Source organism: Nerophis ophidion, linkage group LG19 (assembly GCF_033978795.1).
Source record: "Nerophis ophidion isolate RoL-2023_Sa linkage group LG19, RoL_Noph_v1.0, whole genome shotgun sequence".
NCBI lineage: Eukaryota > Metazoa > Chordata > Actinopteri > Syngnathiformes > Syngnathidae > Nerophis > Nerophis ophidion.
Genome location: NC_084629.1, coordinates 13,659,584 through 13,683,228, shown reverse-complemented (window position 1 = coordinate 13,683,228; position 23,645 = coordinate 13,659,584). Strand labels below are relative to the sequence as shown.

General features: G+C 39.3%; 1 protein-coding gene and 1 long non-coding RNA gene across 5 annotated transcripts; one reads left to right on the top strand and one right to left on the bottom strand.

Moving 5' to 3' along the window:
• Positions 1-737: 737 nt before the first annotated feature.
• Positions 738-22,449, bottom strand: naxd (NAD(P)HX dehydratase). 4 transcript variants are annotated; one of them, XM_061879204.1, is made up of 11 exons: positions 22,104-22,159; positions 21,899-21,995; positions 9,390-9,540; positions 9,254-9,299; positions 9,090-9,178; positions 6,931-7,039; positions 3,234-3,284; positions 3,047-3,151; positions 2,848-2,968; positions 2,658-2,781; positions 738-1,127 (listed from the first exon to the last, which is right to left on the bottom strand). In XM_061879204.1, exons 3-11 carry the CDS (start codon positions 9,494-9,496, stop codon positions 977-979), a joined length of 903 nt encoding a protein of 300 aa, XP_061735188.1. In that variant the 5' UTR covers positions 9,497-9,540; positions 21,899-21,995; positions 22,104-22,159; the 3' UTR covers positions 738-976. The 4 variants fall into 4 exon arrangements, with proteins under 4 accessions (XP_061735188.1, XP_061735185.1, XP_061735187.1 ...); XM_061879201.1 differs by lacking the exons at positions 21,899-21,995; positions 22,104-22,159 and adding exons at positions 10,958-11,389; positions 21,105-21,892; XM_061879203.1 differs by lacking the exons at positions 21,899-21,995; positions 22,104-22,159 and adding an exon at positions 22,293-22,449.
• Positions 6,937-22,745, top strand: LOC133537993 (uncharacterized). The gene is made up of 2 exons (XR_009802911.1): positions 6,937-7,062; positions 21,183-22,745. It is a non-coding gene; the product is annotated as an uncharacterized LOC133537993 (long non-coding RNA).
• Positions 22,746-23,645: the final 900 nt, after the last annotated feature.

Here is a 23,645-nt window from a genome sequence, read left to right as displayed (position 1 = left end):
TGGCTAATTGCTTTGTAGATGTTGGAAACAGCGGGAGGCAGTGTGCAGGTAAAAAGGTGTATAATGCTTAAACTGAAAATAAACAAAAGCTGAGTGCCCTTAAGAAAAGGTATTGAAGCTTAGGGAAGGCTATGCAGAACGAAACTACAACTGAACTGGCTAAAAAGTAAACAAAAACAGAATGCTGTACGACAGCAAAGACTTACTGTGGAGCAGAGACAATATACATCTGAACATGATATGACAATCAACAATGTCCCCACAAAGAAGGATAAAAACAACTGAAATATTCTTGATTGCTAAAACAAAGTAAGTACGGGAAATATCGCTCAAAGGAAGACATGAAACTGCTAAACGAAAATAACAAGAGAAAAAGCCACCAAAATAGGAGCACAAGATAAGAACTAAAACACTGAACACAGGAAAACAGCAAAAAAAGTGAAAATAAGTCAGGGTGTGATGTGTCAGGTGGGGACAGTACACCTACTTTGAAACAAGAGCTATAGTGATGCATGCTTGCTTATACTTTAAAGTTATATCCAACAATTGCGACAACGACTTTTTACTGTCAACCGAGTGTCTTTTTTTTAATGATTTCTGCAGATGGTGTGCCTCCGCATTATTTCAACGCAAAAAATGTGCCTTTGCTCAAAAAAAGGTTGAAAAACACTACTTTAACTTAACTCAGGACCTTCGCACTAACACCTCTGCCTCCATGAAGCCCAGAGATCCAACAGTTTTTTCAAATAGATAAACACAAATACGTTTTTATTTCCATTGAGGTAAAAAATGACAGTACAGTGAGACCATAATGTTTTCACTAAGGAAGAACTTTGTGTGTAGTCCATACCATTTTTTCCCCTCCCACTTAAGCCCTTTTGTCCCGTGTAGTACTTGACTAAAGTAACAAGTTGTGTTGGGTAAAGAATGCAAAAGTGGAGCATGGGTGATTCGTACACGTGTAATATGTTGGCTCTCATCTTTCAAATAGATTTTTGAAGACTGGCCCAATCTCCTGGATCATGTCCGTGGTGGTTGTGGACCTGCCGTGTCGCTGGAACGCTTGTTTGTTGCACTGTCTGGTGAGTGAGGACGCCCCCATTGCTGCAACCACTGATGGGTTCACACTGCAGGAGGACAACAATAATGACATTGCTTGATTAACATCTGGTAAACCATTATGTTGACGTTAAGAATGTTATGAACCAAATTTGGTACTTTAAAGTAAAACCAGGTGAGTTTTCTCAACTAATCAGAAAAAGAATGACTATAATGGAAATGTAAGAAAAGTATATTATATTGGTATTTAATTTGTATATATGTTTTTTTTTACAATACATACTTAAAGACCATTTTAAAAATATATTAGTAAAAAGCAATCCCGACAGGGACATGCGGTAGGAAATGAATGGATGCATCGGTATGTTTTTTTTTTTAATTCTAATGCTTTATATTAATATCATACAAATTCAATCCCTCGTTTATCCCCGGTAATTAGTTCCGGATATGACCGCGATGAACAAATATCCACCAAATAGGTATCATTAATTATAAATCCAATATTTTCACAGCTGGCGCATAAAAACCCTGTTTGAAAACTTCGAAATGCATTTTTTTTCAACATGATGAAAGCCTTTTAAACATGGGATAACACTTTTTAGTCACCTTTTAAGCCAATATTGTAATGCTGCTTGAGGCTGAGCCAATCAGTGGCCATGTACTTATTAACAGGGTAATCTGATTGGTTTGGTCTCTAGTGGTCAATACTACTATAGAATTAATATTTCAGTGTATTTAGCCATGTTATGCTTGAAAAAAGGCTTAATTTAGGCCCCACCCCGCCCCAATTTTTTTTAATATGCTTTGGGAAAATACATATCCCCCTAAAAATCTGGGAAGTAGTGAAGCCGCAATTTATTTCATAACCATATTCTATATGTTATTTTTATTATTCACAGTAGTTAATAAAATACAGAAAATATCACATTTTTATAGCACTTTTCCAGAGACAGTATGCAAAGACACTAATGAACTTAAACTGGAATAGATATAATAGTAAAGTGAAGTGAATTATATTTATATAGCGCTTTTCTCTAGTGACTCGAAGCGCTTTACATAGTGAAACCCAATATCTAAGTTACATTTAAACAAACCAGTGTGGGTGGCACTGGCAGCAGGTGGGTAAGTGTCTTGCCCAAGGACACAACGGCAGTGACTAGGATGGCGGAAGCGTGGATCGAACCTGGAACCCTCAAGTTGCTGGCATGGCCACTCTACCAGCCGAGCTATACTGCCCATAATGTATACTAATAGTCTTTATTAATAACATTATACCAGTATGAAATAAAAAGTATAATTTTTAGAATATAAAAAAATATATATTTTTATACTTTTATGACAGTAATAATAAATAATACATTGCATATACAGTTGATAAAGGTTTTTATGATGGCATGTGAGAGTTTGACTCTGGAATATATATTTTTTCCTCTGCATCCAATGTGAAAATGTAAACAAATTGGAGTTACGCACAGTCTTAAAATGCATTGATTTCTATATTTCACTGTATTACACTAAGATGCAGGATTCCTAAATGTTAATTTATCCAAATCAATCAATTATAAGTAAAGTATAATGTGTTCTAATCAGTGTATTACCCTGTGATGAGTCCTGCTTGAGAGGCAGCGTGGGCCCAGTGTGCCAGCACACCAGCAGAACCAGACAGAAGATCCCCCTGTCCTCCACATCGCCTCGCGCTACCCTCTGTGCTGCAAGTAACAACTGCAAACACCGCTTTCCATCAGATGCAAACAATCGTTAATAACATCTCACGGGGCGTAAACAAACCAGTGCTGCCGTCCGCAATGAGATCCTGCTCTCCTTTGAGCAGCACGGTGATGTTTCCCATGGCTTCGCTGAGCTGCAGGACGTTACTACGGTGATCGCCGCCGTCCACAGGCTTATGTTGCTTAGAAAAGGAAAAAAGAAAAGACAACAACGCACGTGAGCATGATGACACGCTGTAATGACAAGATTGGAAACTCACCAGCGTCTCATAGAGTCGTGTGAACTCCATGAAGTTGGGCGTGAGGATGCCTTTCTGGTAGCCTTGAATAACGGACGGATGCTTTGTGACCAGCCATAAGCCGTCCTGTCATACGCAAACAACCCACACGCAAACAGTGAGCAGGAGTAGCACTTTGTAAACACGGAAGATGAAATCAAATACTCACAGCGTCGATGATTATTGGTATATCTCTAGCTTTAGACTTCTCTATCACTTCCTATATTTAAAAAACAAAAACAAAACAGTGTTTATAAACATATCATAGCCCTGAAAGAACACTATAATATGCATGCCAGACCACTAGTGCGTAATGTGACTTTGAAAAGCAGGGGTGTTCTAATTTTTTCCACCAAAGGCTGCATACAGAAAAAATATGGCGCAGTGTACTTTGAGTTACTTCACATTTGTGTTTGTAAATAAACATACATTTTAATGTAGCTCAAGATATTCTAAGCAGGTATAGATTGTTGACTTATATACAAAGTAGCGCTGTGAATCTTTGGGTGTCCCACGATTTGATTCAATATCGATTCATAGAGTCACGATTCGATTCAAAATTGATTTTTTTTTTCAATTCCACACGATTCCCGATTCAAAAACGATTTTTTCCCGATTCAAAAGGATTCTCTATTCATTCAACACATAGGATTTCAGCAGGATCTACCCCAGTCTGCTGACATGCAAGCGGAGTAGTATATTTTTGTAAAAAGCTTTAATAATTGGTAAGGACAATGTTTTATTAACTGATTGCAATAATGTAAATTTGTTTTAACTATTAAACGAACCAAAAATATGACTTATTTTATCTTTGTGAAAACATTGGACACCGTGTGTTGTCAAGCTTATGAGATGCGATGCAAGTGTAAGCCACTGTGACACTATTGTTCTTTTTTTTTTAGTTTTTATAAATGTCTAATGATAATGTCAATGAGGGATTTTTAATCACTGCTGTGTTGAAATTATAACTAATATTGATACTGTTGTTGATAATATTAATTTTTGTTTCACTACTTTTGGTTTGTTCTGTGTCGTGTTTGTGTCTCTTCTCTGTTTATTGCAGTTCTGGAGTGTGGCTATGTCAGGTTTGGTTTTGGAATTGGATTGCATTTTTTGTTGTTTTGATAAATCAAAAAAAAAATTCTGAATCGCACAACGTGAGAATCACGATTCGAATTCGAATCTATTTTTTCGCACACCCCTAATAAAAAGCAGCCGTTAATACATTTTTCACTATATAAAATGTTCATTAATAAATTTCCTGAACATCCAAATACTATAAAGGTTGTCGCACACATATCCATACATTGGAAAAGTAAACATTTTTATACGAAAACCATGTTTTCTGTTAAAGGCATTTGCAACCGTGTGACTGCTTCCTGAACCAGCATTTCACGATGATTTCAATTTGTTGCTCTTTGTTCAAATGCCTTTTCTAGGGCAGGGCTATTCAACTGATAGCCAGAGAATGACTACATACCGCAGACGCACTAACTCCTGCAGTCCTGGGTTCAATTCCAGGCTGAGGATCTTTCTGTGTGGAGTTTGCATGTTCTCCCCGTGAATGCGTGGGTTCCCTCCGGATACTCCGGCTTCCTCCCACCTCCAAAGACATGCACCAGGGGATAGGTTGATTGGCAACACTAAATTGGCCCCAGTGTGTGAATGTGAGTGTGAATGTTGTCTGTCTATCTGTGTTGGCCCTGCGATAAGGTGGCGACTTGTCCAGGGTGTACCCCGCCTTCCGCCCAATTGTAGCTGAGATAGGCGCCAGCGCCCCCCGTGACCCCGAAAGGGAATAAGCGGTAGAAAATGGATGGATGGATGGATGGACTACATACCGCCCCCCCAGTTTAGTTCAAAACTTGGGAGGCAAACTTTTGTGTTGCAAAAATCCCTAAAAAACACTCAAATGCTCTTGTAGTATAGAGAGACGTGGACCACTGTAAACACATTGGCAGATCCTTGCGTTTACATTCTAACTTTGCCACTAAACAGACACTGGGGCCCAAATTTTGATTTACGCAACCAAGGTGTTCCTCAAGGCACCCATTTAAGCCCTCTTGATTTAGGCAATTGTATATTTTCCCCGTAAAGTGATTTATGGAACTATGGTGTATTTACTTCAGTTACATTCAGTAGTTATTGTTCAACTTCTTTAGTTATACTAGTGGCGTTCCTTAAGGATCCATTTTAGGTCCTCTGTTTTTCATCATTCTAGCTATTTAATGGGTGGCTTGCGAGTTCAGTTCAAAAAACATGTCAGAGACTCACATTTCTACAGAAAGTACCTAAAAACAGCGGAGCGTTCCTGTAACTCTGACAAAATAAAATGACCAAAATTAAATGTCAACTGTAGGTTCTCCAGAATGTACAAAATAAGATTAATATTGAAGAGAGAAGTGCAGCCCAGTGGTCCTTACTTAGCTCCTTGCAAATATGTACTCCAAAACAATTTAGTTGAATATTCTTGTTTCAGGGTATCTAAAATGTAAAAAATTAAATGCTGAAAACAGTATGTACAAAAACGTATTGGACACACTGTATAAATATTATAAAGGTCAATACATTTTTCTTTTTTTCCCCTTACAAAAAAATGAATGGATGGGTTACTAGATGTCTATTCTATAATTGTAAAAAAAAACACCAAAAAAAACCAATGTGTTTTAATAGTAAATTTAAAGCATTTATTTATAGTTATATTTGCAGTTTTCTTTAAATTTTCCTTGAATATCCAAAGTGAGGCAAATAATACTTTTTTTTTTTAATAGTAAAATATATGTTTTTAATTTTTTCTTTTAGTATGGCTCTAATCAGCCGTGGTAATGTCTTGATGCAGGTCTTTTTTAACTATAAAAACAAGCAACGGACTGCTAATGACTTCCAAAGCAACACTTTGAACACCTTTATTGAAAAGACACACTACATCTAGTCTTTTGAGGATTATTTTTACCCGTTTGAAAGTTTTCTGCACTTGAAACTTGGTTTAAAGTTTTTTTAGGGCCCCCCCCAAAAAAAAACAGCCGAAATGTCAGTTTTCTTCACTGTTTGGGTTGTATAAACAGCAAATGTAAAAGCTATCCTATATATTGACCCAGATATCAGACAAATATTTTTTTCCCCTAAAAAAGTATGAAAATGATGGAGGTCTAGAGATTTGTTATACTTGCAAACCAACAAGTGGCGAAAAAATCATTTAAACTTTATTTAAATAGCACTTTTCATGCACAGGCTAGTGGCAAAAAATGTGCTTTCTTGACATTAGTAAGGAAAAAATTGAAAATATTGACAACAAAACAAGGCGTTGCATTGTGGGAAAAAATGCCACCTTTGTGGCATCCACACTGGAGATGAACTAAAATTAAAATCTTAAAAATATTGTAAATTTTAAAATCTCAAAATACAATATGAAACATTTTATAATAAATGAATAAAACCTAATGACAATAATAGCAGTAATAATAGCAATAAAAAAATAATGATGTAATAAAATAACTTCCCTCTCTTAGTAACTTGTACCCTTGTTTCAAAGGTTTTTAGCAAACAAAGGAGTTTTGATGCCAATTCTCCTAATGCAATGAAGCACAGTTTTTCATTTGAGAAAATATATTGTTTTTAATCCTAATTTACCAAGTGTTATTAAACCATAATTTAAAAAAATATTATATTTTTTTTGTCCTTGAAAAGGAGTCCTTGTCTCAGATCATTTGATTATTCTAGATCTTGTCCATTTAATGGTCTTGTGAGCCACATATATTTAAAGCGTGGGTTTTCGTTAGCCTAAAGAATCACTAAATCCATGCTAATGCTACCAGATGGGCCTCACCTCCATGTTGTGGTTAAAAATGCATAGAAACGTTACGGACCTTGGCGGTTTTTAATAGGAAGTCTTCTCTCCCTAGACCGGGTCCCACAACCAGGCTGTGGAGTCTTGGGAGCCATTTGTCTATCTCCTCCACAGCGTTGGGACTGTCCCTTTTTAAAGAAAATAAAAAAAGGTACACACACACTTAGTATACATGCATGCAACACAACACTCAACAATGAAACCTCTAAAGTGATGTGTGTCGCACAATTCTAAATATACCTTTTAAAGTTGCACAAAAATACAGGGGTTTAACTTTCATCATGCATGGTGGATGAAAATTGTGGCGCTAACCATAGGACAGGAATTTATTACGTCTCTGTCCTGGCTGTTCAGTACAATATGGCCATAGCAACAATAAGTCAACAATACTAAAAGACAATGTATTCAACAGTATGCTGCTTTTAATCAGTTTTTTTTTTGCTGTGTCAGTAGTCATATTTGTTACACACTTCATTTACAGTTTTTGTTTTATTTGATTTAAAAATATATATATCATGAATTCCTTATGCTAGGTGACTTTATCTCACATAAGCATCGTCTAATAGAGATGTAAATTTTACAACTTGCGATTCGATTCTTGGGGTGACGATTGTATTCAGAATCAATTCTTTATTTAACATGATTCTCACAATATATTTTTTGGCATATAAATCACAATACATGTTTTACCAAACCGGTCATCTTAGCTGCTAATGTATATGCAGCGGAAAAGCAAAATATCACTTCAAAAACTGTTTTTAAAAATGTATTAAAAATAAATAAATTGAAACAGTTATAAAAAAATTCTACTTTTGAAAATTATAAATAGATTTAAACTCAAAATAAATAAGACTCGCGATTCAGATGTGACTGTTTTATTAAGCAGCTCAATCCAAGGTAGGGTCGAGAAATTTTTTTGGGGGGGAACGGGGGTCCACTTAATTGTACACTTCAAAATGTTCTACCCTAACTAAGAAATGATCAGATATTTTCAACTGGTTTAAGGTTTTATTACCCTGGAACTGATTATTTTTTACAGGTAAAACTGTATTATTTTAACCATCACTGGTTCAATTTTTTGAGGTACCGCTGCTCTTTTCTATAATCCCGTTCTAAAATACTGCATGGATAAACAGATGTAAATAATATTGTTTGGAACAGGGGTCACCAACCTTTTTGAAACCAAGAGCTATTTCTTGGGTACTGATTGATGCGAAGGGCTACAAGTTTGATACACACTTAAATAAATTGCCAGAAATAGCCAATTTGCTCAATTTACCTTTAACCATATGCTATTATTAATAATTAATTATGTTTATCTTTGTGGAAACACTGATCATCTTAATGATTTCTAACAATAAATATGTATTTTTGATGACATGTTTTAAATAGGTTAAAATACAATCTGCACTTTGTTAGAATATATAACAAATTGGACCAAGCTATATTTCTAACAAAGACAAATCATTATTTCTTCTATATTTTCCAGAACAAAAATTTTAAAAGAAATTCAAAAGACTTTGAAATAAAATTTAAATTTGATTCTACAGATTTTCTAATTTGCCAGAATATTTTTTTTGAATTCTAATCATAATAAGATAAGAAGAAATATTTTACAAATATTCTTCGTCGAAAAAACAGAAGCTAAAATGAAGAATTAAAATGTATTTATTATTCTTTACAATAAAAAAAAAAAAATGTACTTTAACATTGATTTAAATTGTCAGGGAAGAAGAGGAAGGAATTTAAAAGGTAAAAAGGTATATGTGTTTAAAAACCCTAAAATAATTTTTAAGGTTGTATTTTTTCTCTAAAATTGTCTTTCTAAAAGTTATAAGAAGCAAAGTAAAAAAATAAATTAATTTATTTCAACAAGTGAAGACCAAGACTTTAATATATTTTCTTGGATTTTCAAATCCTATTTGAGTTTTGTCTCTCTTAGAATTAAAAATATCGAGCAAAGCGAGACCAGCTTGCTAGTAAATAAATACAATTTAAAAAAACAGAGGCAGCTCACTGGTAAGTGCTGCTATTTGAGCTATTTTTAGAACAGGCCAGCGGGAGACTCATCTGGTCCTGACGGGCGACCTGGTACCCGCGGGCACCGCGTTGGTGACCCCTGGTTTAGAATGTATAATTCTAAACCATGTATAATGTTTGATTGGGGCGTATACTTACAGGACAGGATGCACAATGAGCTCAGGGCTGTAGGATTTTATTACAGCTGCGGCATCTTTGGTGCAGAAGACGTGAGACAAGTCAGCACCCTGTAGGACAGACGCCAAGACACTAAAGTGAAACATAAAAAAAAAAAGGTTAATGTGTTTAAGGTGTTTCCTTACCACTTTGAGTGCAGAGATGGCAGCAAAGTACGGCGCTCCAGTGTAGCTTTGAAGTCAAGATGAGAAACATTAGAGGCCCAAGTCAAACCGTCAATACAGAAACTTGAAACCCAATTAGGGATTGAGTGCAGCATACTCCTGACATCCGCCTATGATCCCGATCCGTCCGTCTTGTCCTTTATGCTTGTGGCCAGACAGCGGCGGGACTATCTTTTTCACCATGGACCGGATGTGCTCTTCCATGACACTGTGGGACGATGAGCCAAGGCTGTGGTGGCGTTCAAACACTGCAGGAATAAAGGGACGTTTAAACACTACGTGAAGAACTAGTACCGTTTCATTGAAGCGACTGAAAGCTCAAACGGCCCTACTTGGTTACAACCAGCAGAGGCGCTGTTAATTCCGTCTGGACGAGTTTGAACATGACTTGAAAATAAATAAGACAAAGTATCCTAATTTCAATAAATTACAATTAGTCATTGTAGGAGACAGTTTATTAAAACTCTACGAATAAATGACAACCTCATTTGTCGAAATGTAATTAAAATAACGTATTACTAATTGGCATTTTTTCACGAAAAAAAAAAAAAATATTTTACCGGTATTTATATCCCGCTTAAAGGTTTTGACTTTTAAGTAGTTCTATGCATTCATCCATTTTCTGCCGCTTGTCCCTCTCGAGGTCAGGGTGGTGTGCTGGAGCCTATCCCAGCTGCACTCGGGCGGAAGGCGGGTTACACCATGGACAAGTCGCAACCTCATCACAGGGCCAACACAGATAGACAGACAACATTCACACTCACATTCACACACTCGGGCCAATTTAGTGTTGCCAATCAACCTATCCCCAGGTGCATGTCTTTAAAAGACAAAATCAAGACTCCTTTATAGAATATAAATTAAAATTAAAATATGTTTAGTGCCAAAATGTACAGGATACAGTAAATACAAACTATATATTTTTATCAAATTAAATACAAACACAAGTATAATTATTGATGAATTAAAAAAAAGATCAAGTAAATATTTTTTAACAGAATTCAATAAAATGGAAAAAAAAAGTACATTTACGTTTGTGACTGTTAATCAAAAAGTAAATTCAATAAAAGTAAGTATTTAATCAAATATATACAGGAAAAATAGTACACTAAAAAATTAAATATTGTAAATAAAAAAACAATAATAATGAAGACTACTTAAATTGTGTGACATGGAAAATTGGGCCGACGATAGCGCTTTTAATATTGTTGTTGTATCGTGATAGTGCATGTTGACACATTCTAGCTGCGTCCTGCAAATTTGACAGCAACAAGCCATCAAACACATCCTCAACTCAGAAATCTTTGCCTCCAAATAAACTACATTTCTTACACGTTGGAGGACGAAGAATAACTAAATATGCTACAAAACACACCATAGAAGGATATGCTAACTCCTCAGTTAGATTTCACAAACAAAAGGTGGTCGAATCGATACAAATGTCGACAGTAACTATACCAAATATAGAATCAGTATATAGTCGATTAATTAGAGACATAACAGCGCCTCTGCTGGTTGCAGCTGAGTAGTGCACTCCCATTTTTTAAGCCTCAATTGATTTAAGACACAATGAATAAAATGAGGGAACCTTGATGATTGCATCAAAAATCCTTTAAGAACTTTCTAAAAAAACCTTGTTGAAGTCCCGCCAATACCTATCAATACCTAATGCCTGAGGGTCCGAGCTCAGCAGGTGACCCTGTTGAGACAAACTGTCTGTCTGTGGGGAGGATTGGCGGTGTGCACACAGCGGCGATGTTTTGGAGAACACTTGAGCAGGAGCGGTCTTTGCCGGGGCGGGTGCAACCGTCGCCGCCACACAGCCAGGTCGAGCCGAGATGTTGGCGAACATCTGGCCGAGCATCTGGAGCATGTGCAGCTCCCTGGCGTGCTCCGCCTCCCGCCGATGGTCCTCGGCCTGCAGGCGGCGCTCCTCCATGCGGTAGAAGTTGTCCTCGGCCTGGGCGCTCTGCTTTAGGAACTGCTCCATTACCCTTTCCACGGGGAAGTTTGCGCGCCGCCGCTTTCGCTGCTTAGGAGTGGAGGCGGGGCAGTGACTTGCCAATTGGCTGCTGTTGTGCGGCCTTTCTAAGGTACCTGAAATGGATGACAGATAAGTGATTACATTACAGAGCTTCACTTCTAGAGTACAGTTAACTTCTCATGCTAGAGCTAGTGTAACTAATGCCTGCTAGCTAAGGCGTGCAATTGTTTTGTTAACTTCATGCTAAATTTAGTTGCGCGTTGACACAATAACACAACATTAGTGAAGTGAAGTTAATTATATTTATATAGCGCTTTTCTCAAGTGACTCAAAGCGCTTTACATAGTGACACCCAATATCTAAGTTACATTTAAACCAGTGTGGGTGGCACTGAGAGCAGGTGGGTAAAGTGTCTTGCCCAAGGACACAACGGCAGTAACTAGGATGGCACAAGCGGGAATCGAACCTGCAACCCTCAAGTTGCTGGCACGGCCACTCTACCAACCGAGCTATGCCGCCCCATTACATTAGGTGTGTTTCCGTGGACTGGTTAATGCATATTTAGCTACGGGGGAAATATTTCAATATATTTTTAATACCTTCTACTGCGTTCGCGACAAGTTGACTTGCTAGCGCGTTTGTTAGCCGCGAGGCATATCAGTTGTATATATAGTACACTCTTATTTTTAAATATCTAAGTGCCGTTATTAAAGCTAGCTAGCCTGAGGTAGACAGGCTAGCTAATTGGACTTATGGCTGTTTGAAGGGATCTTGAAGATCCATTAAAAAAACGGCTTCTTATAATAGATTTTATTTTTAATTAGGAAGAAATCTCTAGTAGCATTTATAAGATAAGATAAGATGAGATGTGGATCAGAATTATTTAAATGTTTACCAATGTTAGTCTATAGGCTAGGCCTGTAGGCCGGGGGTCGGCAACCCACGGCTCTAGAGCCGCATACGGCTCTTTAGCGCCGCCCTAGTGGCTCTCTGGAGCTTTTTCAAAAATATATGAAAAATGGAAAAAGATGAGGGGAAAAATATATTTTTTGTTTTAATATAGTTTCTGTAGGAGGACAAACATGACACAAACCTCCCTAATTGTTATAAAGCACACTGTTTTTATTAAACATGCTTCACTGATTTGAGTATTTGGCGAGCGCCGTTTTGTCCTACTTATCTTGGCGGTCCTTGAACTCACCGTAGTTTGTTTACATGTATAACTTTCTCCGATGTTCGAAGACGTGTTTAATGCCACTTCCTTTTCTGTCTCATTTTGTCCACCAAACATTTAACGTTGTGCATGAATGCACACAAGTGAGTTTTGTTGACGTTATTGACTTGTGTGGAGTGCTAATCGGACCTATTTGGTCACTGCATGACTGCAAGCTAATTGATGCTAACGTGCTATTTAGGCTAGCTGTATGTACATATTGCATCGTTATGCCTCATTTGTAGCTATATTTGAGCTCATTTAGTTTCCTTTAAGTCCTTTTAATTCAATTTATATCTCATGACAAACTATCTGTATGTAATATGGCTGTTAATTTTTTGCGGCTTCAGACATATTTGTTTTTGTATTTTTGGTCCAATTTGGCTCTTTCAACATTTTAGGTTGCCGACCCCTGCTTTACACTAATATACGGTTGAGAGAGTGGCCGTGCCAGTAACCTGAGAGTTCCTGGTTCGATCCCCACCTTCTACCAACTTAGTCATGTCTGTTGCGTCCTTAAGGAAGACCCTTCAAATTCACCCTTGCTCCTAATAGGTCGTGGTTAGGGCCTTGCATCGCAGCTCCCGCCATCAGTGTGTGAATGTGTGGGTGAATGTGGAAAAAGCATCAAAGCCCTTTGAGTACCTTCAAGGTAGAAAAGCGCTATACAAGTATAACCCATTTACCATACAGCTTATATTCACCTGGCATCACGTCCGGCTCATTAAGTGTTACTGTAGACCAGGGGAGTCAAATACACGGTCCGTGGGCCGTAGCAGGCCCGCTAAAAGGTTTTATCCATCCTGCGGGATGAGTTTGTTAAGTATAAAAAATTAGCCGAAATTTTTGAATAAAATAAACAGCTGTTTTAAGTGTGTCCACTAGATATCGAAATAGCAATTATTTGTATCTTTGTAGATGATGCTACATATGTAAAAATAAAAATAAACGTGCACCAGTTGAGGAAAATTAGTAAGCTACATAAATAACATCCTGTATTTTTATTTTGATATTGTTTTATCTTGATAGATTGAAAATTATAACCAATGAGTTGAATGATGAACATTTTCACATAACTTATTCAGAAAGTATAAATAACGACAAATAAAGGTAGAATACTAATAAACGCAACATGTAAGTGTGAAAAAAAAACCCAACAACATTATGATTTGTACATTTTCAGAATGTGCTTATTCTATTTTTAATCAAAGACAACAATCTAAAGTTGTCTTTATAATTAAGTTATCGTGCTGTGATTTTACCAGTCTGGCCCACTTGGGAGTACATTTTTCTCCATGTGGCCCCCCATCTAAAATGAGTTGGACACCCCTGCTGTAGACTCTGATCTGAGTGGCATTTCGCGTTTCTCGAACAAAAATGACCTATGCTTGCATTGATTTAGTCTGGATAAAAGGCTAAAAGTTTATTTAGAGTTCTTCGAGACATAATCAAGAAGGGCAAAGATAATGAAGATTTTACGAAAGAAGAGTGGCACGCACTCCAGTCCGACGGAGCAGAGTTTGCAGTGATCACTTCATTAAAAGGTTTATTTTATATACTTTTAATGTTTACTATTTCCCATTCAAGTATTATCTTAATATTATTTGTATTTGCGCTTGTCTCAAAGTTCTAACGTATTTTTACTTCGAGTGTTTCGTAAAGCACCAAAAGAACGCAAATGTGAGCAAAACCTAAAAAGAATTAAGCTTTTACCAAAGGCAGCAATCATAAATGAAGCTTTCAGCACATACACAATGTTGACATCTAATGTTTACAAATTTAACTTAACTATAGTTATATTTTGATAAAGACCGTGAAAAACATGCGTACTTGTAAACGGTGCGTGCAATAACAAGGCAACAAACATGGCTGCAGAGTGTAGACGCAAAGTTAAATCATTAAATGCAACCTTCACCGAGCAAAAACAATACATGATTTATCCAGGAGAGTCTTGATATCAATTTCCTTGGACCAGTCACAGACACATAAGTTTCCATCTGTTTTGTCGTGTAGAATGGTGTCTGGAGCACCAGGTAGCTTGACATGTCTGGCAACGCGACTGACGGATAATCGTTAAGATCACTTGACAAATCGTTTAGGGATAGATTTAGGAATTACATTAGTTGAAATATTAACTTTTTTTGTTTTGTTTTCATTGTAAACTATTAAATAAAATAAATATTAGGATGTGATAAAAATGTAAAAACAAAATGGTATTACCCTAACTGGTACGTGTAAATGTAATATACTTCACAGAACAACATTGACCCACAACAGTGAAAACAATTTTGCTGTTTCATTTGACGGATTATTTAGTCTGGTCGCAAGCGTTGGAAATTTTAATATGAATCGGTTCTCATCGTTCACTTAAAAGAGCCATTGAAAAGACTTGATTTGTTCGCAAACGTCACGTTTTTTTTTCACAAGTCAACTCTAGTGCACAGGCGTCAAATTTAAGATCTAATCCGCCAGACCATTTTCATGGCCTGAAAATAACGTGTCAATTAAACACCTTATCTTTCTTGTTAAATGTATTTAATCCTTCAAATTTGACAGAAAAAAATGTGCTGCATACAGATGCATGCATACCTTCTAAAATTTAACAGTATCTGATCATGCCAGAAGGTATTCCAAGCATTTTTTTGTTATCATAAATAAATACCTAAATATCTGCTTGTCACATTGCCTTATGATTTCTAAGAAAGATATGTTTGTCAGTAAAAAATATAATATTCAAATGCGTTGTGTGATAACACCACAAGGTGATTATACATTTATGTTAAATTACAGGTAAATATCTATAGAGAGCACTCAAGGGAAACTATAAAAGTGGCCGCTAAAAACAGGTGGCCACGTCACGCAGATTGGGAGCCGTTTTGAGCCAGGCTTTGTGGTGGACGTGGCTGTGACTCGCACGCCCGATGAATGAGAAGTTAATAGTCGCTACGATTCGTTGAGACGGCGAGAAGAGAGCGCGCTGAACGTTTGACAACAAATGAGGGATGTTATGACTTGTATTGCGAACGTAAGTGTAGTACATACGACACCGCCTGCCCTGTATTTAAACAACCACAGGCCAGCAGGTTTGTTTATTGCTGATATTTATTATATTATTTAAGTTGAATATCATGAAAGAAAGCAATTCATATTGCAGCAAGCTAATTCCAAAAAGAGTTAATTCAGTAATATCAACTGAGACTCAATCCGTCATTATCATGCATTATTGCAGCAACTTTTAATATTAGTCGGTCCCCCCAGGGTTTCGCTGACTTTTTTGTGAATATCATAACCTAAAATCCCAGAATTTGCGGCAGCTTTAACAGAAAGTTGCGATTTTATGAATTTAGTATTAATGTTTTAACACTAACGAAAGTTTGTAAGTATTTGATCAGACGTGGCCATATCTGCTATGTGGTCCTGTATGAAGACGAGCTTTACACGGCTAATGTCAACATACAGTTGTGGTCAAAAGTTTACATAATGACATAAGAACATAATGTCAAGGCTGTCTTGAGTTTCCAATCATTTCTACAACTCGTATTTTTTGGGAAAGAGTGATTGGAGCACATACTTGTTGGTCACAAAAAACATTCATGAAGTTTGGTTCTTTTATTAATTTATTACGGGTCTACTGAATATGTGACCAAATCTGCTGGGTCAAAAGTATACATACAGCAATGTTAATATTTGGTTACATGTCCCTTGGCAAGTTTCACTGCAATAAGGCGCTTTTGGTAGCCATCCACAAGATTCTGGTTGAATTTTTGACCACTCCTCTCGACAAAATTGGTGCAGTTCAGTTAAATTTGTTGGTTTTATGACATGGATGTGTTTCTTCAGCATTGTCCACACTTTTAAGTCAGGAATTTGGGAAGGCCATTCTAAAACTTTAAAGGCCTACTGAAATGTGATTTTCTTGTTTAAACGGGGATAGCAGATCCATTCTATGTGTCATACTTGATCATTTCGCGATATTGCCATATTTTTGCTGAAAGCATTTAGTAGAGAACATCGACAATAAAGTTAAATTTTTGGTAGCTAACAGAAAAGCCTTGCCTTTACCGGAAGTCGCAGACGATGACGTCGCCCGTTGATGGCTCCTCACATCCTCACATTGTTTTTTAATGGGAGCCTCCAACAAAAAGAGCTATTCGGACCGAGAAAACGACAATTTCTCCATTAATTTCAGCAAGGATGAAAGATTTGTGTTTGAGGATATTGATAGAGACGGACTAGAAAAAAAAACGCGATTGCATTGGGACGGATTCAGATGTTTTTAGACCCATTTACTAGGATAATTCTGGGAAATCCCTTATCTTTCTATTGTGTTGCTAGCGTTTTAGTGAGTTTAATATTACCTGATAGTCGGAAGTGTGTATCTACGGGTGTGTTGACGCCAGTGTCTGATAAAAGTTGACGGCAGCTGTACCGACTGCACAAGCTCAGCTGATCTCCGGTAATTGGGGACTTTTTACCACAATTTTCTCACCGAAAACTGCTGGTTGACAAGTGGTCGGGATCCATGCTCGCTTGACCGCTCTGATCCATAGTAAATTTTCACCTCCGGGAATTTTAAACAAGGAATCACCGTGTGTTTGTGTGGCTAAAGGCTAAAGCTTCCCACCTCCATCTTTCTACTTTGGCTTCTCCATTGTTAATTGAACAAATTGCAAAGGATTCAGCAACACAGATGTCCAAAATACTGTGTAATTATGCGGTTAAAGCAGACGACTTTTAGCTCTGTGTGTGTGCAGCGCTAATATTTAACAGTCCGTGACGTCAGGCGTACATGTCAGCATTCTGCGACGTTTTCAACAGGACACTTCGCGGGAAATTTAAAATTGCAATTTCATCCATCCATCCATCATCTTCCGCTTATCCGAGGTCGGGTCGCGGGGGCAGCAGCCTAAGCAGGGAAGCCCAGACTTCCCTATCTCCAGCCACTTCGTCTAGCTCTTCCCGGGGGATCCCGAGGCGTTCCCAGGCCAGCCGGGAGACATAGTCTTTCCAACGTGTCCTGGGTCTTCCCCGTGGCCTCCTACCAGCTGGACGTGCCCTAAACACATCCCTAGGGAGGCGTTCGGGTGGCATCCTGACCAGATGCCCGAACCACCTCATCTGGCTCCTCTCGATGTGGAGGAGCAGCGGCTTTACGTTGAGCTCCCCCCGGATGGCAGAGCTTCTCACCCTATCTCTAAGGGAGAGCCCCGCCACCCGGCGGAGGAAACTCATTTCGGCCGCTTGTACCCGTGATCTTATCCTTTCGGTCATGACCCAAAGCTCATGACCATAGGTGAGGATGGGAACGTAGATCGACCGGTAAATTGAGAGCTTTGCCTTCCGGCTCAGCTCCTTCTTCACCACAACGGATCGATACAACGTCCGCATTACTGAAGACGCCGCACCGATCCGCCTGTCGATCTCACGATCCACTCTTCCCCCACTCGTGAACAAGACTCCTAGGTACTTGAACTCCTCCACTTGGGGCAGGGTCTCCTCCCCAACCCGGAGATGGCACTCCACCCTTTTCCGGGCGAGAACCATGGACTCGGACTTGGAGGTGCTGATTCTCATTCCAGTCGCTTCACACTCGGCTGCGAACCGATCCAGTGAGAGCTGAAGATCCCGGCCAGATGAAGCCATCAGGACTACATCATCTGCAAAAAGCAGAGACCTAATCCCGTGGCCACCAAACCGGAACCCCTCAACGCCTTGACTGCGCCTAGAAATTCTGTCCATAAAAGTTATGAACAGAATCGGTGACAAAGGACAGCCTTGGCGGAGTCCAACCTTCACTGGAAACGTGTCCGACTTACTGCCAGCAATGCGGACCAAGCTCTGACACTGATCATACAGGGAGCGGACCGCCACAATAAGACATTCCGATACCCCATACTCTCTGAGCACTCCCCACAGGACTTCCCGAGGGACACGGTCGAATGCCTTCTCCAAGTCCACAAAGCACATGTAGACTGGTTGGGCAAACTCCCATGCACCCTCAAGAACCCTGCCGAGAGTATAGAGCTGGTCCACAGTTCCACGACCAGGACGAAAACCACACTGTTCCTCCTGAATCCGAGGTTCGACTATCCGGCGAAGCCTCCTCTCCAGTACACCTGAATAAACCTTACCGGGAAGGCTGAGGAGTGTGATCCCACGATAGTTGGAACACACCCTTCGGTCCCCCTTCTTAAAGAGAGGGACCACCACCCCGGTCTGCCAATCCAGAGGTACCGCCCCCGATGTCCACGCGATGCTGCAGAGTCTTGTCAACCAAGACAGCCCCACAGCATCCAGAGCCTTAAGGAACTCCGGGCGGATCTCATCCACCCCCGGGGCCTTGCCGCCGAGGAGCTTTTTAACTACCTCAGCGACCTCAGCCCCAGAGATAGGAGAGTCCACTACAGATTCCCCAGGCACCGCTTCCTCAAAGAAAGACGTGTTGGTGGGATTGAGGAGGTCTTCGAAGTATTCCCTCCACCGATCCACAACATCCGCAGTCGAAGTCAGCAGAACACCATCCGCACCATACACGGTGTTGATAGTGCACTGCTTCCCCTTCCTGAGGCGCCGTATGGTGGTCCAGAATCGCTTCGAAGCCGTCCGGAAGTCGTTTTCCATGGCTTCCCCGAACTCTTCCCATGTCCGAGTTTTTGCCTCCGCGTCGCGGAAATTGCAATTTAGTAAACTAAAAAGGCCGTATTGGCATGTGTTGCAATGTTAATATTTCATCATTGATATATAAACTATCAGACTGCGTGGTCGGTAGTAGTGGGTTTCAATAGGCCTTTAACTGTAGCCTGATTTAGCCATTCCTTTACCACTTTTGACGTGTGTTTTGGATCATTGTCCTGTTGGAACCCCCAACTGCGCCCAAGACCCAACCTCCGTGCTGATGATTTTAGGTTAGCCTGAAGAATTTGGAGGTAATCCTCATTTTTCACTGTCCCATTTACTCTCTGTAAAGCACCAGTTCCATTGGCAGCAAGACAGGCCCAGAGCATAATACTACCACAACCATGCTTGGCGGTGGGCATGGTGTTCCTGGGATTAAAGGCCTCACCTTTTCTCCTCCAAACATTTTGCTGGGTATTGTGGCCAAACAGCTAAATTTTTGTTTCATCTGACATCACATGGACAAATATAAGACCCTCTGGAGGAAAGTTCTGTAGATGGCTACCAAAAACACCTTGTTGCAGTGAAACTTGCCAAGGGACAAGAAACCAAATATTAAAGGCCTACTGAAACCCACTACTACCGACCACACAGTCTGATAGTTTATATATCAATGATGAAATCTTAACATTGCAACACATGCCAATACGGCCGGTTTAGTTTACTAAATTGCAGTTTTAAATTTCCCACGAGGTATCCTGTTGAAAACGTCGCGGAATGATGACGCGTATATTGACCCGTGCTTGTGACGTTATTGGTTGGAGCGGACATTTCAGCCCAGCACCACTTACAGCTAAAAGTTGTCTCTTTTAATCGCATAATTACACAGTATTTTGGACATCTGTGTTACTGAATCTTTTGCAATTTGTTCAATTAATAATGGAGACTATAAAGAAGAATGCTGTTTGTGGAAAGTGGTGGATTGCAGCTGCCGTTGGCAAAACAAACACAGCCGGTGTTTCTTTGTTTGTTGTGAAGCTTTACTATGGAGCAGAGCGGCCAAGCGAAAATGTTTCTCTACCACATGTCAACCAGCAAGTTTTTAGATGAGAAAATTGTGATATTAAGTCGGCTCTTACCGGAGACTTGAGCGGAGTTTGCGTCCTCCTGCAGCAGCTGTCTACAAGGCAGCTGTGACTTTCTTGGCTCCTCCATGGCTTCCATCAGGGACACTGACGGTCACAGCAGCCCTCCGACTTTCAGGTATGACTTTATAATCTCACTAAAACACTAATAACACAATAAGCAGATAAGGGATTTTCCAGAATTATCCTAGTAAATGTGTCTAATAACATCTGAATCGCTCCCACTGCCTTCGTGCTTCACTCTAACTTTCCTTATCCACGAATCTTTCATCCTCGCTCAAATTAATGGGGAAATCGTCGCTTTCTCGGTCCGAATTGCTCTTGCTGCTGGTGGCTAAGATTATAAACAATGTGAGGATGTAAGGAGCCCTACAACCCGTGACGTCACGCGCACATCGACTGCTACTTCCGGTACAGGCAAAGCTTTTTTATTAGCGACCAAAAATTGCGAACTTTATCGTCAATGTTCTCTACTAAATCCTTTCAGCAAAAATATGGCAATATCGCGAAATGATCAAGTATGACACATAGAATGGATCTGCTATCCCCGTTTAAATAAGAAAATCTCATTTCAGTAGGCTTTTAACATTGCTGTATGTATACTTTAGACCCAGCAGATTTGGTCACATGTTCAGTAGTCCCATAATAAATTCATAAAAGAACCAAACTTCATGAATGTTTTTTTGTGCCAAACAAGAATTTGCTTTAATCACTCTATCACAAAAAATAAGAGTGTAGAACTTAATTGGAAACTCAAGACAGCCATGACGTTTTGTTCTTTACAAGTGTATGTAAACTTTTGACCACAACTGTATGTGGGGACAGCTTGACCCTGGAACTGACAAATGTACTTACTGTTGTTGCCCACTGTGACTTTCACCGGGATGGGGATGGGAACCGTGGGGTACTCCAGCTTGACTTCAGTCTCTGCAGGGAAGGGACAGTCTCCCGTACTCTCTGAGTACACATCCTGAGCATCCTCCGCATCCTCGTCCAAGCCGTCCACGGCCTCCTCCCCGCCGGCCCCGCTGTCTATGAACTCCTGGGGGTCCACCAGGGCGGGCCGGCTGCTGAGGATCCTCTCCATGGTGTCGTAGAACTTGGCGATCCTGTGGTACTGCCTGTTGTTGCGGAGGTTGCCCTCCTTGGCCAGCAAGTATTGCCTCTTCAGGCTCTTAACGCGCACCCTGCATTGCTCCGGCGTCCGCTCGAAGCCCATCGCCGCCAGCCTCCGGGACACGTCGCGGTAGACGAAGCTGTTGCGGAAGTTTCCGTCGAGCGCCTCCTGGACGTCCTGCTCCCCCCAGATGTTCAGCAAGGTCCTCGTCTCCGCGTCCGACCACAGGAAGCCCCGCGTCGTGTTGTTGAGCAGCATAGCCGAACTGCTGTTTGTGATGATGGAGGTCCTCGTCTGTTTTTTTTTTTTTTTTTAAACCCGCCCCCCCGGAGAGGTCGGTGTACCTAAACGACCGATCGTCCGGAAATGTTGTCTATTGTTCAAATATGGGACGTCGAATCTCGCTATCCTAGCTAAACCTGGCCATGTTTATCCTCAGTTTTTTTTTAGGTCGCTCACAAAAATGCCACAAACTGACAAAGGACCAGCTTTCTAAGCAAAGCCCCATTTTGGTACAATTTCCAAAACTGACCTCTGATCGGTCCTCTGGAGGGGAACGGCCTGCTTCCACCCGCCCCATGGCTTTAACTTCATGTCTGCTGGGTCCTAAAGCCCACCCTGTCACCAAACTAACAACGTAGAGTAGGGCGTCAAGCTATTAGCATTTCTATTCATTTAGAGAATTTAACACAACACATGCAACATGAGAACATATAACATATAGGCTTCCACTTTACCTTCCCAGTTTAAACTGTACAGGGTGGCGACAATGGACAAAGTGACGCTGACAAACAAAAAGGCAAACGTCTGAATTGGCTGCTGCTGCTGAATGTTGCCATTCATCTTGTTCAAACTGTCAACGATGTAACCCACGGACACACTCTTTATCCACAAAGCTCAGCCGCGGTGAACAACACACTTCTTACCTAAAGTGGCAGTGCGTTTCAACGCGGACAAGTGTACACAAACACGACTGATCATGAGGCTTTTCTTTGCCCACAGCAATACAGGAAGAAGTAGTTCACGATGCCTTTAAGGACGACTCGGAATTATCCAACTCTGCTGTAAACGTGTTGAATTCTGTGTCAAAAAAGATTTAAAAAAAATACTCCCCTTTTTTCTATAAGGGCAACACAGGAAGAAGTAGTTCACGATGCCTTAAAGGATGACCCGGAATTATCTAACCGTGCTAAAAACGTGTTGCATTTTGTGTCGAAAAGATAAAAAAAAAAAAAAAAACTCCCCTTTTCTATATTATCTAAGTTGTTTCAGTATATTTTGATGTAAAATGGCTATGTGCATGGTTGAAACTATTAGAGAAAAAAAATAAAACATTTAATGATACATAGTACTAGATACCATTAAACCTATGAAGTGTTCATGACTCTTTGATTGATTGATTGATTGATTGATTGATTGATTGATTGATACTTTTATTAGTAGATTGCACAGTTCAGTACATATTCCGTACAATCGACCACTAAATGGTAACACCCGAATAAGTTTTTCAATTTGTTTAAGTCGGGGTCCACGTTATGTACCAGTAAAGTTTTTTTTAATTATATTTTGACCAAAACAAGCAGCGATAATTGCAAACAAACAAATACAAACGTCGATTTAAAATGATTTAAACAATGAAAAAAATATATATATATATATTCACATATGTTTATATGTGTATGTGTGTATATATATGTATGTATATATATGTAAATACATATATATATACATGTATGTATATATATGTGTATGTATATATATGTATACACACATATATGTACATACATATATATGTGTATGTATATATGAATGTATGTGTATGTATATATATGTATGTATGTATGTATGTATATATGTATATATGTATGTATGTATAACATAGATTTAAAATGACTTAAACAATAAATTATATATATACACATATGTAAATATGGCTATATATACATGTGTGTGTGTGTATACATATACATGTATATATCTGTATATATGTGTATATATATATGTATGTATACGTATGTATGTATATATATATATGTATATATATATATATATATATATATGTCTTGATTGGATTATCCAGAGAATAGTGCTCGATACCGTGGTAGAGCGCAATATGTAGGTGTGGGAAAAATCACAAGACTACTTCATCTCTACAGAACTGTTTCATGAGGGGTTCCCTCAATCATCATCTCCTGATGATTGAGGGAACCCCTCATGAAACAGTTCTGTAGAGATGAAATAGTCTTGTGATTTTTCCCACACCTATATATATATATATA

Bases quoted from the DNA above. Each gene is read 5' to 3' on its own strand.
- naxd (XM_061879201.1), bottom strand. From the start codon at position 21,624: ATGCTGCTCAACAACACGACGCGGGGCTTCCTGTGGTCGGACGCGGAG. The intron at 9,300-9,389 runs GTATGCTGCACT...TTGACTTCAAAG, and splicing joins ATCATAGGCGGATGTCAGGA to CTACACTGGAGCGCCGTACT. The intron at 2,969-3,046 runs GTGAGTTTCCAA...TCCTTTTCTAAG, and splicing joins CACGACTCTATGAGACGCTG to CAACATAAGCCTGTGGACGG.